The sequence below is a fragment of the Gymnogyps californianus genome, chromosome 25 (genome assembly GCF_018139145.2).
Source record: "Gymnogyps californianus isolate 813 chromosome 25, ASM1813914v2, whole genome shotgun sequence".
NCBI classification, from domain to species: domain Eukaryota; kingdom Metazoa; phylum Chordata; class Aves; order Accipitriformes; family Cathartidae; genus Gymnogyps; species Gymnogyps californianus.
This window is the reverse complement of record NC_059495.1, coordinates 4,205,121-4,222,163: the sequence shown is the minus strand read 5'-3', so window position 1 is coordinate 4,222,163 and position 17,043 is coordinate 4,205,121. Positions and strand designations below refer to the sequence as shown.

General features: G+C 44.3%; 1 protein-coding gene across 2 annotated transcripts in view; it reads right to left on the bottom strand.

Moving 5' to 3' along the window:
* Positions 1–1,570: 1,570 nt before the first annotated feature.
* Positions 1,571–17,043, bottom strand: part of UBASH3B (ubiquitin associated and SH3 domain containing B) — a 74,675-nt gene continuing 59,202 nt past the window's right edge. For both annotated transcript variants that reach the window (XM_050910949.1, XM_050910950.1), the window contains exons 7-14: positions 14,990–15,125; positions 14,464–14,584; positions 13,407–13,529; positions 11,511–11,603; positions 10,616–10,760; positions 7,558–7,664; positions 6,494–6,603; positions 1,571–5,605 (exon numbers count right to left, since the gene is read on the bottom strand). In XM_050910949.1, coding sequence (XP_050766906.1) covers positions 5,468–5,605; positions 6,494–6,603; positions 7,558–7,664; positions 10,616–10,760; positions 11,511–11,603; positions 13,407–13,529; positions 14,464–14,584; positions 14,990–15,125 — 973 coding nt within the window. In that variant the 3' untranslated portion in view covers positions 1,571–5,467. The remainder of the gene's footprint in view (positions 5,606–6,493; positions 6,604–7,557; positions 7,665–10,615; positions 10,761–11,510; positions 11,604–13,406; positions 13,530–14,463; positions 14,585–14,989; positions 15,126–17,043) is intronic.

Genomic DNA, 17,043 nt, shown 5'->3' with positions numbered 1-17,043 from the left:
CTCAGTGGAGGGAAGAAAAATGTAACTCAAATTCCCCTTTTTCCCTGATGCTTCTGAGGCTTACACCCCATCTGGGTGGGCATCCCGAAATGGGATGTGGTGAGGCCGGCGTTGCAGCCCAAACTGAGAAACAGCGCTGACTCCCTTTTTGTTTCAAGGTCCCAATACAGCTGTTCTCCAGGCATGTGCCCAGCACAGGCGTTTTTCCTGCCTGCATCTTGCTGGAGCCACTGAAAATATTGCTCAGGTGCACCCCAGCAACGCACGGGCCCCTCTGAAGGGGCACTTCATTGAAGGTCTGTGTCAGAATATTCACTCCGGCAAAGTCCAACACGCTTGAGAGGAAAATTTAAATAGGAAGGGCAGGGTGTGGCTGCGTGGCATCTTTATTAAATCATCTACGAGACATTTTTGTCCGATTCTGAGAAATCCATTTAATGTCATAAGCAAATTAAAATGCAGTGGTTGTTTTAACAGTTGTTAGCACTTGAAACTGAGATTAAAAACAACCAACCAATCCCCTCAAAATAAAAAAATACAGATGTCACAGGTAATTACAGCTATTTTTGGCAATACAATTATTGTTTTTTTTAAACAGCAAACATTTTTTCTCAAATAAATACAATCTGCTCACACTAAAAAACATAATAAACAGATTCATACAACAGGTTTAAAACTGAAAAAAAAAGTATCCATTGATAACATCAAGTTTTAAGAGATGTCCACAGAAAGAAACTTCAGAAAATACATTTTAATGGGAAGTAATAGAAAGGAACTGGCTGTGTATTTTCTGTTATGTAGCATGTATGGTTCATGAATATTCCCCAGGGAACAAGTATTTGAGGAAGTGGTGAGAAGTAAGTAACGATTTAGAGTGTATGCAACCAATCACACTTACTGCTTTATTATTTTTTTTGTTGTTCATTCATTCACCGTTTTAAGCATGTCTGCTACCACCATCATTTCACGTATATTTTTAAACTTCAAATAATTTCCTCTATGCTTAGGCTCTTTTTTAAAAACAAAACAAAACAAACCACAAAACAAACCTATTAAGGCTCCCTTTCTAAACAAGTTTTCATACGGAATTTCAATACATTTTAAGTTGTGAAGCATCACAAACTGATTTCCAGCTCGGGGATTAAATGAGGATTTGTCGACTACAGCCTAACTCAACTATCTAGCATCCCGTTTGAAATGAACATGAATGTAATCAGACACTAAATCTCATCCTACTTCTGCATGCATTTCTTAAATCAGGACTGGAAGGGCTCAACCCCGCAGAGATACGAGTCCTCCCAATTCCTCATTAAGTCAGAGGCAGGTGGGGGGGGAGCTGCCTGTGGTAGGACCAGGCTGTGCGCAGCTTCTTCCCAAGCCTGAGGAAATAATGAGAAATCTTCCTCTTTGTTTCCCTGGGCTCCTGATCAGGCCTTTGTAAGGATCCACGGGACCCAGAGGGAAAAGTTTACAAACCCTCACATCCAGTGCAGTACGCAGAAGCTAAGTAGAGAGGCTGAGTTTGTCACAGTGCTGTACGCAACCCCCTCCCCATCCTCTGACCTTTTTTTCCCCCAAGAGCTGCAGTTAGCACACAGTCACAGATGACAGTACCCACGTCCCTGAGATATTGCTACCTGGGGGGCTCAGGGCTGTGGATACGAAATCATACGCTGGGAAATAGCGCTCTAGCATCCCTTCTACCCTCTTTGTTTTGCAGAACTGGCATTGCCTTCACTAAAGATAATTCCTGCAGATTCTTGTAAACAACCACTTATTTGGTGACGTAAATTATCACTTTCATAATAATGTTGACTCTAGAAGCTAACACCAGAGGAGAGAAGGAGGCTCCTACCGTCAGCTGACTTCTTTCTGAAACTGTTCAGACTGAGTGAAAAGGGAAATATGGGGTTTTTTGCAGTTATGGCCTGGATCCTCAGTTTGCATAAACAAGCAAAGCTCTGTTGAGTATACAGTGTCAGTTTACACTCACGGAGAACCTGGCTCCATGCTCAGAGGATTTAAGTATTTGGCTGTAGCTGCCACTGCACTAAATGTAAGGGAAATGCATGAAACTTTAGACCTGGCACCTGCATTAAAGTAGAAAGGCATCCCCAGGCGGAGCTCAAGCCTTGGCCTTGGGGCATGCTGCAGCCCCCTCCCACCCACTTCAGCAGAGGGAGATACAAAGTCCAGTGATAAGGACAAACTCTTGACCAAACCTGAACTTTTTCAAATACCCTGGTTTTGACCTTCTGGTGCCGAGTGTCATCCCGTCAGCTGCTGCTGTGCTAGAATTTGATTCTGCACTTTGATTCTTGTATTTTTCTAGCCCAACCCTTAAGTTGCAGTTTATGAAAATACTGGACGAACAACTTATTTTTGGCAGATTTCCAGCTTTATTCCTTAATTGGGAAGAGAGGGAAAAATCTAGGAACTGCTATTTGCCTCCTATACCCTAATTAAACTGTTGGGATCTGATGCAGCTCACAGTGAAGGCAAGGAAAAGACTTGCACGCACTTTAGATAGATCAATCTAATGTTCTTCTGGGACAAAACACTGAAGTGACGTTAAATACACGTTAATGAGCAGCAATGGTGTGAAAGTGAAGCAGCACTTGTTTTGTATTCTCAACACCTCAATTAAAAATTTAAAAGGAACATTTTTTTTTCTTTTTTTCCCCAATAAGCCTTATCAACATGAGACTACTTAACACAAAACCCCTATGAGAAATCAAAATCCTAGAAGAAAATAAGATTTTTCTTTCTGAGATTCCTGACGCCTGAAAAATCTAATTTGAGATAAGACTACAATTGTCAAAATACTTTCCCAAACATCAAAAAATATACTTTTTTTTAAAGAAGAGAGTATTTTAACATCTACCTTCTCAAACAGAACATTCTTTTCTATATTACTTACTATATGCAAAGATCAGCTAGTACAATATTCAAATTGTGCATTCAGGTTTTGTTCCCTCTCTGTTTTATGCTTCTGTCTAAATAAACGCCTTGTAATGTTGCTTAACTGCAGTAGACCTGAGCAGCCTCCGCTGTTTTGTATAGGCAATATTTGTCACCTCAAATTATATCTTGCTGGCCCATAGCGTGAAACAAAAAGCAGTCCGGAGAATTACACGTGCATCAGTAACCAAATTAGTTTTGGTGTGATTGTCATCTATTTAGTTTTAAACTCTTTGCAAATTTGCAGTGAGTAAGCACAGAGGAAAACAAGCCAGAAATGCTCTTCAGAATGTCTGTACACAGCCAAAAATAGTTTAAATTACAGTTAAAAACTAAAGTGACAGCAGTGTAACTGCACAGGAGCAGTTTCTTCTGTCATCTCATAAGTTATCTCCCTGACTTTTCAGTATACGTCCCTGGTATAATAATGCACTTATGAATGGCCTACTGTGTATTACATAGTCATAAATGTATAAATAATGGACTATTGTTATGGATCGTGACAATGTACATATTGCACAGGACAAACTCTCTGCTGACTCAAAATATGTACAGAATCTGGTGTGCTCCCTGGCAAGCTCCATAAAACCCAGAGACAAAGCTGAGCTAAAACCCCTTAAGATTTGCTACATCACAATTGCTGAGTGTTTTGCCTCATTTAGGAAGGGATTGCAGTTTATCGCTCCTTATTTGTTCTGACTGCTGAAAGTGCAGCTCAGTATGTCCTACTGAAGGCGAGACCAGAGATAGGTGAAAAGAAACCAAGACAAACCAACTTTGATCTTGCTGTGAATAATAAGTCTTTGTCAAAGTTGGCCAGCTGTGCCATGCAAACATTTCAATTGAGGACACTAACACTTTCTGCAGAGGAAAAGCTGGACAGGAGAGGGGTACCTAGGATGCCAGAATTTCTTTCCTGGTACTTCTGAACTTGCCTTTGATGCTATTTATGGGACTACTCAGACTTATGGCCCAAACCAAGAAAGGAGTATGCCTTAATCTCTTTCATCCCATTTAAGCACATTTTTAAGTACCTTCTGAAAGCGAGTCTACACTGCTAAGACCCGTACAAATGTCTGCAGGAACTTTTTGACCCAAGGTTGATGACTTAAGATAATATTAATCTGAAAGAAACCTGCTCTGAAGCCAGTTTATACCATAAACTACCCACTGTGGTGTATTTTGCATTCTCCTGTGAAGCAGCTGGTATTGGCATCTTGCAGGCTGTTGCGCTAAGAGGACACTTCTTGTGATTTCAAAGATTTTAGCTACAGATGGAAACCCTTTTCCCTTTCTCCCAAAATCCTAACCCTTCCCCCACCGGATAAATAGCATCTTAATAGGCCAAAGCATGTTGCTCCTAAATTTAAGTGTACTGTTTTTTCAGCTCTGCTTTGTCTTTATGACAGATGGCACTTAGGAATTAAGGAAAAGGAAGCAAAGCATGCAGCGGAGGCTGAATTTCAGTGTCTTTTTGATTTCATCATTACCTCCTGAAGAAAGCTGCTTACTGCAGAATCTCACCAGGGCTGACAGAAAAGCTCACAAGGGACAGAAAGCCACCACTGTGTAAATGATCAGCACAAAATCTCAGTATAAAAGGGAAAACCCTTTTCCAAGGTCTTCTGAAGGGAATTTAAGTGACACAAACACTTTAGGCTGGGTCTGTGCACAAGGGCAGATTTCAGTAACCTAAATAAAGGGGGAAAAAAACCCCGCAACTTTCTAAATCCTTCAGGTTTGGTTGGAAAAAGCTTATTTCATCTCCACTTAAAAGAAACTGCTCCCACTCTTTGTTCACAACGGTGCTGTCTTTTGATGTGCAAACTTCATCTGTAACTGATGTGAAATTCAGAATTTTCTTCTGACACGGATCAGCGTTAATCAGTCTTTGCATCCACAGTGTGCCCAACACAACACCTAACACAGTGCTCAAATAGAGGAGAGGAATAATCTGATGCTGCCTGCAGAGGCAATGCTGGACTCTCATTTCTAGCTGGTGGTGATATGCTTTATGGAAGGTGCTGAGAATTTGGGGGTTGTGAGCGAGGGGGGTGTCAACATGTGCTCCTGAACAAGCCTGCTAATGCTTTGCAAAAATAGTAGTGAAAAAAACCCCAGCATCCTGAATGCTCGACTTTTACACAGTGCTAGTTGTTTCTAACGCGGTGCAGAAGGCAGTGAAAGTTACTGGTGTTATCAGAGCTCCATTCAAGGTGGGAAAATCTACCCGAGCTACTGACTAAACAGAGACTCCCTGCTGTGCAAGAGCTTCAATCTATATTTTAATATTTTTTCCCTCAAATCACTCCCTTTTGTATTTGCCTAGTTGTATATGAGAATTTTTGCATGACTGTGGCTGTGTGAGAGATATGCTAGAACAGCTGTTTGTGTGATCCACTGAACAGATTATGACTATTTTTCCACTGTCAATAAACACAAGAAAGAAGAGACATTCTCCAACGCTTAGAAAGGCCATGGGTTTTCCTTGCTCATGTAGCTTTGCCTATTCTTGTAGTAAGGTTTCTCTCCAGTTAAAGCCTCCAGTTGGTCCGTGTGTGAGAGGGAGGATGGGGGGGTCCGTAAGCTGCCAAACACCTGTATCTCCCAGTTCTTCACATGAACAAAACCCCAAGTATGGAATCTGTGTGAAGAGAGATGGAAATAAAGGCAATGAGCAAGGATCGAGTTGTGCCGGGAGGGAGCTCCCCGAAGGGCTGAAGCCCTGCTGTGCTACTGAAGCATTTCAATCTCTTCTCTCTCTCTCCCTCTCCCCAAAGCCCATTTTCAGAAGACGATTGTAGGACTCGGGTGTGACAGCCAGACTTTGTGCACCATTGTACGTGCAAAACGCTGGGAAAGACAGATTATACCCTTGTAACGTAGTTTAAATATGGGCCAGTTCAAACCAAAGATGTCCTGTTGGCTGACACGGTCCCAAACCCTGAAGGCCAGCACAGCCACGGAGGAGAAATATGGATGCTACTCTGGCTCAGGTGTCCTCAGCTCAAGTATCAGCTACGAATATCCCAGCGAGTGCCTGCAAGGCTGGCAGTGGACAACGCCACCTCCTTAGCCGGGGCGGGAGTAAAGCAATGAAGGCAGGAGACCCTATTATAATTTTCAGGCCTTTTCCCTGACCATTAAAAGCTCTTTAGCCTGAAATGAGCAGGGGAAGGAAGGGGTGTAGGGCAGAAGTTCCCTGCTAGCTGTGGGCTGGGTGTTTTTGGCACTGGAGGGCGCTGTGGGAGGCTCTGTACAGCCCCGCTACCTACAAGCCTACAGCAGAGTCCCTGCAAGCCCAGCTGCAGGTGGGCATCTGATCCCGTCCTATCTGTTACAGAAGTGACACGTTCAGATAAGCCTCTTAAACCAATCTGCTTTACTCTCCTGACTTCTGAAATGGATGAAACTCAATTAAGGGCGGAACGATCAGACGAGAGGAACAAAGTGTCCTCTGCCTGGTTAAGCAGATTGCAAATTTATTTTCTCTTTGTAAAGCCAGCGAGCTTTACTCCTTGCTGGTAATTACCTTTCGGACCATCTGTACAAAGTCCTTGGAGTTCTGCGGCGAGAGCCCTTGGAGCTGGCAGGTACAAGCCTCCAGGGAGGACGCGTGTGCCACTATCAGGATGTTATTTCCTGAAATAAAGTGAGAAATGCAGGCTGAGGAGGGAGATGAAGCCAGCTTTAGGGACTGCTGCCCAAGATCCAGCAGACCATTTAAAATGTTCAAAACGGGTTCAGTTTATCATATAACAGCACATTAAACTATGTGTATATGGGGGAAAAAGCACGGTTTAGTAGCGTTGAGAGCATTTCTCAATTTTCAGGATACTGCTTAACTCAGTGCTACTTAGTTTTAAAATGGCTTTCTGAAGAAAACAAAATTCCAGCAAGATTTCAGCTCTCTTGTGAAGCAAATGCTTTTCTCCTACCCCAAAATTAATTCTGATTAAAACAAGCACTTTAATTTCAGTTGCTGGTTTTCCACAGCAATAGCTTTAGATTTTCGTTTCCAAGATCCTTTACAGCCAATGCCACACTGTGCCATCGAAGTTTGTGTGCAAACTATTAAAATAAAAGCTTAGAATGTAGAGACAGATCAGTGAAATGAAATTAGTGAAATCACCAGAACTTAGAAACATCCTATTCCTATATTGTGAATGAAAAATAAAAGCTAGGGATTTTTTTATTTCAATATCGTGCTTGGAGGAATGTTCTACAGTCTTTATGGGTAATGTATTTCAGAAGAGTAGCTCAGATAGGGGATGGAAGATGCCCCATCTGATGCTGGTAACAGACAGCAGAGTGCAAATGGCTTATTTATTACCTTGAGGAACAGATAGCTTGCATTGGGTAGGGATCCCTAAAACACTTCTGCTACTTAAGTTTATGAACCTTTCTCGTAAGCTGAGCATATCTGAACTCATAGTTCTGGCATACAGTTGAACCTGGAGTTTCCAATGTCTCTGGGAGAGGGGATGAGAGACTCAGATATGGGGATTCATCTCCTTGAAGAGGGAAAGACTGGTCGGGAATATCAGCATTCACACCCCAGCCTGTCTTGTTTTTCACCCCCTCTGTCGCACTTACCTTTGCCTTTACATTCACTGATGATTTCTTTTGTTACTTGGTAGCTTCTACTTATGTATGTATCATAAGATTCGGAAACCACTAACTTGTTGACAGGAATATGAGGTCTGTGAGCAGAAAAACAAGTACGGTAAATTGGGAGAAGCGATGAATTTTTAAGTGCAAGTTATGATTCATCTGAAAGTATTTGTCTTTAACTCTTCTAATTCCCCAAATCCCCAGAGCTGCGTCTTGTGTCAGGACCACTATGATGATTTTTAAACTTCAAGACTGAGATGTTTACCATTCCTGCATTAAGATATTTCAGTTAGCTGGGCAAAATAATAACTGCTTCCTCTAATGTGGACCAGTTAGTGGAGGCAGCATATGACATGCAGATTATACTTGTGTTACTTTTGCAATGGCATGCAGCAATAACAATGCCACTTCGCGTTCATGTAGGCATGTGTCCTTTGATTAGCAGATTTCAGAGCTCACCCACCCACATAAAGTTAGGGAGTGGCAGGAGAACAAAATCCGTATCCAGCAGGAGCGGGTGAGCAGGAAAGGACCGTGGGACAAGGAATGGTGTCGACGCAGCCGCCCGCGGACAGACGGCTCAGCTCTGCTGGCTGGGAGCCGTGCGGTCACAGCAGCGTGACAAGCCACCGCCCAAGCTGTCTTTGCCAGACTGAGATTTGCACTGTGCTACCACGGCTTCCAGCTTAGAGGGTGGGCTGACAACATCTGTGTCTGTCTGAGGAGACCGGGCAGGTACAGGGAGAAACGTGGAGCGTGGAGAAGGCAGATGCTGGCTCTCTTCACTGCTCCTGCTTCGATGGTGAAGGGCAGAGGCAAACTGCTGCTTTGGCCATCTGTAAAGCTGCATTGCTGGGAAATGCCTGGAATTAGCCGGCCTCCTCCCAGGCCAGGGCGTTTCAGTGAATTGCCTGGCGGGACTCTGGCCAATTGTATCAGCTGGAGTAGGCTGATGTGCACAGAGAAGCAAGGGATAGGAAGCAGAAGGCTGTATTTTTGTGCTGTGGTGCAAGGAAAAGACCTAACTTTTCCCTCCGTGCAGCGATCTGATATATCGACAGGAATTACCCTTGTGAGAGGAGACAGAGCACCAGGAGGGCTGTCTCCCTGTCCCCCACCTAACTGGCTGACCACACAAGAGCCGGCTCTTTTCTTGTGCTGAGAATATTCGTTATGGTCTTCCCAGAAGGCATGCGTTTTCTGAAGCAGAGACTCTCCTGTGGTCCAGCTGCTCTGCCGAGTGTTAGCCATGTGATACCCTTTCAGGGATAAATACAGTGTAAGGACTTCTATTTAGATACCCTCAGAGTGTTGGAATTTTAGCTGCAGACTGGAAGGACGCAACGGGAGTGGTTTATGGTATAATTAGGTATGAAAAAAATAATATTTTTTTTCTTTACGTTTTCCTTCTTTTTTTTCTTTTTAATGTTTCAACTGCTTATTCCACTTGAGGGTTCTTAAACGCACAAGTGCACTGGGACACCAGCGTTTCTGGTTATACCATAAACCACAAAAGCCCAGCCACAAAATATTTGTCACGAAGGCCATGTAGGTGAAACTCCTGTGTATGTACACTATGTGTGTATTATAGATGTTTTGTTTTATCTGAGATTGCTCAGCTGGTGATCAGGCCCACACTAAGATAGAAAGAGCTAGTCTCTGCAAGAAGTCATAGTGATACAGATATTTCAGCAGTGAGGTGCAGTGGAGGACTGGAACTGTGTGACCTTTCAGGAGTTTCCTTCTTTGTGGGAGCTCTTTGAGTCTGGCTTGTATAAATGAATCATAAATTTGAGAGTAGGAAGCCTGAACAGATCATCTTGTCTATTCTTTGCCACATGACTATTTCTGCTGGGTTTTATTTAGCCTTTCTCTCTGCAGCTTACAGTAAAAAGCAGTTGTGTGTTAGGCTGGAGGGCACCACGGCTGCGATGCTTCACTGGGGAGGCAGAGAGTCTTGAGTTTCCCTCCAGACTCAGGCTGCAGGTTGCTCCCAGCAGCCCCGTGGTGTTTGTTGGCAATGATATTGGGAACGCAGAGGTATGGCCATGTGGCTGGATAAAAGGAAAGCAGCAGAGGCTGGCAGCAAGGGCATGAGTTCAGAATATGGAGCCTAGCCAGGCACCAGGACTGATCCGTGCAGCCACAGGGGTGGCTGGCAAAAATGCCAAGCTCTGGGAAGGTCAGCTCTGCGCTTTTGGAGTGGCTCTGTCAGGCCCCTGAAAGCCGAGCGAGTTATCTTTGCATTTCCCTTTTCTGCAAGTGGGAAGAAAGATCAGTGGTGCTTATCCATTTGCCATTCAAATGTTTTTTAACCAGACGTTTACTTTGTTTGCTTTCACCAACTGTTTTTGGGTTGAATACCATGAAAACCTGAGTCAGAAACCTGCAATTTTTTCCACTAGAAACGTTTCAGATGTAACTGCTGAGAAGTGATAAATGCTTAGGGTTTAGCCCTTTGATAGAAAACCTCTGAATTTTGATGTCACAGGAGACCCTGAATTTCTGACAGATGTAAACATGTTCCCCAGGGTGATGCAAAATTTACAATTAAGATCCATCACCATGCTAATCATAATAGAGAGACAGACAAGCTTTTTCCTCTGGGAAAGGGAAGGGCAGGTATGAATGAGCCCAGGATCCGGTTCAGTCTATGAACATGATGGTCAGGGAACTGAGTCAGCAAAACTAGTTTTGTTAGCTGAGCCCAGACTCCCAAGTTTTAGGAAAAGGGTTAAAACAAACAAAAATACTTTGAGGGTTTCCTGGACGCCTGAAAGATGCACAGGATGGAAGGAGTAATGGAAAGAGGACCTCCATGATCAGCAATATAGCTGGACCTTGCCAGTAATCTGGGAAATTTGGTTTATAATTCTCAGGTCATGTTCAACACAGCAGCCTCAAGCCTGCTCCCAGTTTATTCTGGGAGCCTCAGCAGCTCTTCCAGTCACTGCTTAAATTTAAAAACTCAGCAGAGTGTTACTCTTCAGAAACAAAGCCAAAAAGCAATGCAAGACCCTCTCATCCCCCTTTCTGCTACCTGTAGGTTGTATCAACGCTTAGAGTAGCTGCAGCTAAATCCACGGGGGGTATCCAGGCAGGTAGTGTGTTCCCAGAGACCCACTTGGTCCATTCAAACAAGCCCGGCTCTATTCGAATTTTCAGGTTGTTCTCTTGTTGCATACCTGGAAAAGGGAGAGAGGAGACCAGGTATCAATGAAAGTACCTGGGGAGGAAGGCAGCGAGACTTTGCAGCTTTAATACTTCAGTTTGATTGTAAATTATTTTTTTTCTCTCTAAGTAGTCAGTTGATTAATAGTAGGTATGAAAGACGAAGTATTTAATATATGTACTTGGCATATGATATGCCAGGGAATGTAAACCTCTGGCCGGCAGCTACATGCAATACACTGAACCTAGGCGTGACTGTATTTTGGAGCTGTTTTTCAACTGTTTCCAATGCCAGGACATCTCATGCCTCTATCACTATTTCCCTTCCCAGTTTCTGCAGTAAGTTATTCTTACTGGGGGCAGCAAGTTTCTTGGTGATAGCAGTTGCTGTGGGAGCACGCAGCAACGAGCAGCTGCAGGAGCATGAGCAGGCAAGGGCACAAGGCATGCTGAGCTGGACGTGTCCACCCATCCCGAACGCACATCTGGCTTCTGCAGGGGAGGGCAATAAACCCAACCCTGACCAGCAGCTGGTGGTAGGGCCAGCACGCCGCTTGCCTAAGCACTTGTCACACTATGCCATTAGAAAAGGGCTCCTTACGGACAGTGTTGCGCTAATGGGAAGTAAACTCCCATGGAAATAATCTTCACCCTGAATTATCATTTACTTGGGTCTCCCATGCCAGGCTCCCTTTTATCTGGTTGGCAGTGTTTTTCCCAGAAAGCGAGGAGAATGCAGCCTTTCCTGCTCGTTGGGTTCTTACCTTTCAGGATATTGTGTGCTGTCTGTACACACCGTAGGGATGGGGAGCTGTAGATGTAGTCTACAATGGTATTAGTTTCTAGCAAGGCTTCACCTGCAAGCAAGTTTCAACACCCGTGAATAAAACCAGACAAATGGCATTGTAACAGCAACAGCAGTGTGCAGGGTACCTGCCACCCAGCAAGGAGCTAAAGCAGCTTCCCAGCTACACTGCTTGTGTATGGGAAATACGTGTACCCATCGTATTTTATTTCAGCGGTGTGTTGGGCACTGTGATGTGCACAGCTGTGGAACCGGGTTACATTTTTCTGTGTGTGTTGCTCCACGTGCATCTAGGTACTTAACCAGTATGCAAAGAAATCACAGCAGCTTTTGCTCAGTTTCTGCTTCTCTTAGATTTAGCCAAAAAGCAAACAGTGTGCTGAGAAAAATTGTAGAGAGCTTGAGTTTAATTTCATTTCATTTATAAGCTGTAAATCAGAATGATTCAACTTAACTCAAACCCAACTTAATTCAATTGGCTTGGTTCTTCGCTAGTATAAATTACCATTTCATTACACAGGTGGAAGATCACTGAAAATGAGATAAGAATCAACTCCACTATTAGGGTTATTAATATTCTTGCAATGCCTAAGGGAACCAAATGAGAACAGGAATCTGCTCAGCATTGCACAGACTTGTAGTAAGAAAGAGTTATATTTTTGTTATATTTGAAGAGGCAGGACAAAGAAGTGGGAGCAAGAAGGGGTTATTAACCTTGACTTCGTATGTTTAATGATGGCTGTAACCATGTCAAACCGATCTATAAATCTCTTGAGAGAAGTGGGGTAATTTAGAAGGAGCGGCACATCTAACAGCCCTCCGTCACGGAGAAGCTGCTCATTTGCTTTAGTCATCAGAGGAATTACGGCTCCGGCAATCGTCAAGGTCGAGCCTGTGCCGCTGCAGCGGGGAGCGGCTGCCTGCAGATGGCTGGCATGCTGCAGCCGCGCTGGCAGGTTGATGGCGTCTGGGTCACGTATGCAGTTGCATACTCGGACCCATTTAATGATACCAGCAAAGTGTGCTGTGATTACTCCCAGATTCGCCTTCTGTTATGCGCATATTGCGAACCCTGATGCCATGTGGCCGGGAGTCTGAGCATCCTGCTGTTGTACAGTGATGTATTTTTGTTTAAAAAGCAAGTATAATTTTAGCTGCCCTAGTTTGAATGTGACCAACACAAAGTACTGTAAAGGATTTGAATTTGAGGAAATGCTAAGTACTGCTCTCTGAAGCTCATGTCTTTAAGGGGCTGGGCTCCCCTAATCACAGTGCTCAATATGTGCTCTTTGACTACCAAATAATTTTCTGTCTACACACAAACCAACAGGCTCAGAAGTCAGGGACAAGGATGGGGGGGTGGGAGAACACTGGAAATAATTTGGACTGTGTTTTTGCCACATAAACATAAAGCCAGACAGGAAAACTGCAGGTCAAAATTTAAGATTGTCAAAGTCAAGGAGAAAGCATATTTTGCATGAGGTGACACACTGCTGCATTTCTGACCAACACTGGTAATAACAGCGTCTTCCAGTGTGGCATGTTTACAGGGTGGTAGCGAATGCTCTGCAACCACACTGCTGATGGCTCTGATTTCATACCATGTCCTAGATTTTGTGCTTTGTCTTTTCTTCAGCTGCAGCAGCTGAAGGAGACAAGGTTTCCTTTGAAAGAGGGGGCTCGCTGGGGAAGGTGAAGAGACTTTGCAAAGGTTCTTGAAACGTCTAAATCCCGTTAGTTCAGGGCACCCAATTCATTTTTTTCTGCCTTGCACTTTCTCTTTCTCTGGCTGGGTGTGTGGGAGGAAGATAGCAAAGCTTCCTGGGCAACCTCTTGTCTGCTGAGGACAACTTACCAACAAGCCTTGCCTGCGTACAGCCCAGCACGGTGATTGGCGCATCTTTTTCATAATCCCTGAAACCGCCGCTTCTTTGAGGTAAGCTGTGAGGCATATTCAGGTTACTACGCATATACCTTCCTGTGAGGGAAAGGTTAGAAGCAGTTGCTGGAATTATTTGATCAGAGAGAGGCAGAGAGCATTATGCCTGTTGCTACCCTCTAGGGCTGCCTAGACCTGGCTGTCGAGCAGTTTTTCCCATGTAAAACTATCAGGAATCGGACAAAATTAAGTTAAGCAGCTGTATCAGTTCAAAATCAGCAGAGAATGTTGCTAATGTTTTTAAAGTTATCTTCAGGACAGATTTTCCCAAGGGAAAATAGCTTCTATCCCACAACAAAAGAAACCTCAAATGTTACACTTTTACAGGAGGCTAAAATGTCAGAGCTCTTCAAATGTAATTTAGAAAGAAGGTAGCTGTAAAATCATCCTTTTTTCCAACGATTTTGACTACAAGATATTGGCATTTTTTGAGAAAAGACTTTTTTGACAAATTTCCAATCAGCTCTAATGCCAACAGAGCCTGAAGTTATAGTCTGTTAACTATAGTCTGAAACTCAGGCATATTACCGGGTTGCAAACTCCAGCTTATGCCCCAAAAGGCACTCTGAACTGTACCTGCAGTGGTGTTATTTTCATTTAGGACTGAGCCAGCTGTGCAAAAGATTGTCCTGATGGTAGTAGATGTTTGCACTGGACACTGACTACTAACATCATGACTTCATTTCCAAATGAAAATACTCTTTGGCGATGTTACTTTAATGTAATCTTTCCTGCAATAATTTCCCAAATATTAGCAAATGTAGTATTTACTCCCTGGCTTGTGTTTCTGCTTCTGACCGCAGCCCTACCATCGCAGAGCTCCGCACGGAGGTGCTCTGCCACTGGTAACCACTCAAAGCGACACTTTGTGTTAGGAAACCACAGCTTCCATCTAAGCTTTGCCCCAGGCAGTTGCCACTCTCCTTCCTTCATCTAAACCTAGAGCCTGAGAGACCCACGGGAGCCGACTCACCTTTGGCATCAAAACACTGTGACAACCAGTACTTCCCAAAAACGACATCCATCCTTTCCCCATGTCTGCAGACAAACAGGCAGCGTTTCTGAGGCCCTGGCTGGCTGGTTATTCTCAGGGGCTGGAAGAAAAATTACAGGATGTTTGACCTTCATCAAAGTGCAAGGGTTTTTCTGAGATCTGATTTACTAACGGAGTCAGGACCAGGCACCTCTTGCTTTACCCTAGTGCAAATACGGGTACAGGAAAGTCTTCTGAAGTCGGTAAATTTGTGCTGGTATAAAACTGCTAAAGTGAGCAGAGGATGGGGCCCTGCCGCCCCATGCTAAAAGCAGGTTTGGGGACAGCGATGTCTTCTGTGCCTGTGGTTAACTGTGTCATTCAAAAGCTTGCAGAGAACTTTAACTTGTAACTTCTGATGCAGGCAGTGAAAGGAGACCAGAGGATAAGTTGTCGGGGAAAACCCAGCTGCTGGAAACTTGCCACTAAAACTGTGTGTGATTTATGCGTGTGTGTGGGTCCCTACCTGCACGTTCTGGCAGATGATAGTGAGTGGCCCCGCGTCCCCAGGTCCTTGGTCTTCCTGCTGTCTTCTTTCCAGAGCTCCGTCAGTGAAGGCTTGAAGGGACGGGGAAGACGTAGTATTCAGAATTGAGTAGGACCTGCCAAAAATAGAAAGATGTTGGCTTTGGGAATGCTTTGGACTTCATGTGCTCAGGCTGCAGTAAGGACATTTCTATAGTCTTCAGGAACTGATGATAATTACTGTTGTCATGTTATTACATTATTATTTGTATTTTAGTGCTGCCTAGAGAGCACCTTGCTAGGTGACGTACACACACGAAGAGACAAATCTCATCTCAACAGGCTTTCTGTTTCCTTAGAAACAGTTTCACAGAACAACAGTTCCCAAACTTTGGTCTGTGAGGCCCTCTCAGCCCTCAAATATTCTCATGGAAAATGCCAAGATCTTCCTCACAGCCACAGGATGCTCCCTAACATCATCTGGGGACCAGCTGCATGTTACTTACCATGGTTTTGTGGACCAAAGTTTGGAAACTAATGGCTATGGGGAGTTTTCGCTCACCTTTGTAGCATAAGCTATTGCTTCAGTAGCAAGCTGGAGCACAGCCCTGCCTCTCATGCTGGGCAGTTTTCAGGGTTCCTGCGCACAAAATAGCTTGTATCCCCTGGCAGGGAAATGGCACACTCAGTCTGGGTTGTTGTTGCTACATTTTTCAGTGCTGTCTATTCCGTTTCCCATCTACAGTGGGAATTTATTCTCACCAATGCTTCCTGTTAAGTGTAGCCAAAGGGATATAATAGATCCCATTTGCCCTCAAGGGGCTTATCTAATGATGGTCCCTCTGAATAAAGCTCTCATGTCCAGACGTTCAAGGACTTTGATCAAGACCCGCGGGAGTAAACTCTGACAGGCAATTACAGAAGCTGCAGTGACCCTCTGCTGATTCGGTTACCTTGTATGGGTTACGTTTGCTTAGTCATTAAAAAAAAAGTCAGATAATGTATATGGTCATTTACTTTGACAGAAATAGTTGCCATTGCTTGCACTTTTCAGTGCCTTAAATATGTCAGAAGTTCCTTCCTGACTAGCACCTAGTTAGGATAAAATCTCAGAGGGGTTTCATAGCTGTTAAAATAACACCAAGTGCCTCTACCATGGAACAAAAATAGGTCATCTGCATTTTTGTAAAGAACTGATCTTCTGCGAGATCATATAATTTGCACCAGTTTAAAGAAAAAAAAAATACCACACTGTCGGTCCTGATGTTCGTCCCTTATCTGGTGGAATTAGGGTGCAAAGATGAGACTGAGGTACTGGCTTATTCGGTGAAGATGCCATGCAGAGAAGCGCTGGCAGGCCAGGGGAGCGGGAGGTGGGAACCAGCTGTGCCGGGGACAGTGCTGTTGATCCCCGTCCAACAGTGTGAGGCAGCAGCCTTGCAGCAGCCACCGTTGGGCACAGCCCTCAGGCAGCAGATAACCTCTCCAGCCTCCTGCTCTTACTCTTTCAGACCTGACCTTCTAGGTTTACAGATTCTTGTAACTGTATTTATTTTATTCACGGTGAGTTCCCAACAAGGGCTGGGCTTGCTCCAAGGAACTGTTCCTCTCATTGCCCAAATGCAGGTCAGGGCATTTGGGGCATCAGAGGACAGGGCAGCAAATACCTCTGAGTTAAGCACGGTACGACTCCGAGGTGGAACAGGGGTGGTAGCTCTTGAAGAGGAGTTAGATGTAGGCAGGAGAGCTTTGTGGATAAGCTGAGGGAAATATTAGCAGGTGCTGAGGTGAGAAATCATGTCTAACCCTCCTCCTTAGAATATATGCATGCGATATACTGCAGGCAGAAGTACACTCAGACCACACTTCCAGCTGGCAGGATAAGGCCAACTCTGATCCAAAAGCTGCCTGAGTGCATTAGCGTGTGCCAAGCCCAGGGTGGCTAAGCCCTGAGCAGGGAGCACGAACAGACATTTATCACTGTATTAAGTGGTCAGCTTGGAGTGCAGATGCAGCTAGCACAGATACACCCTCACTGGATTTGTTTGGTTACCC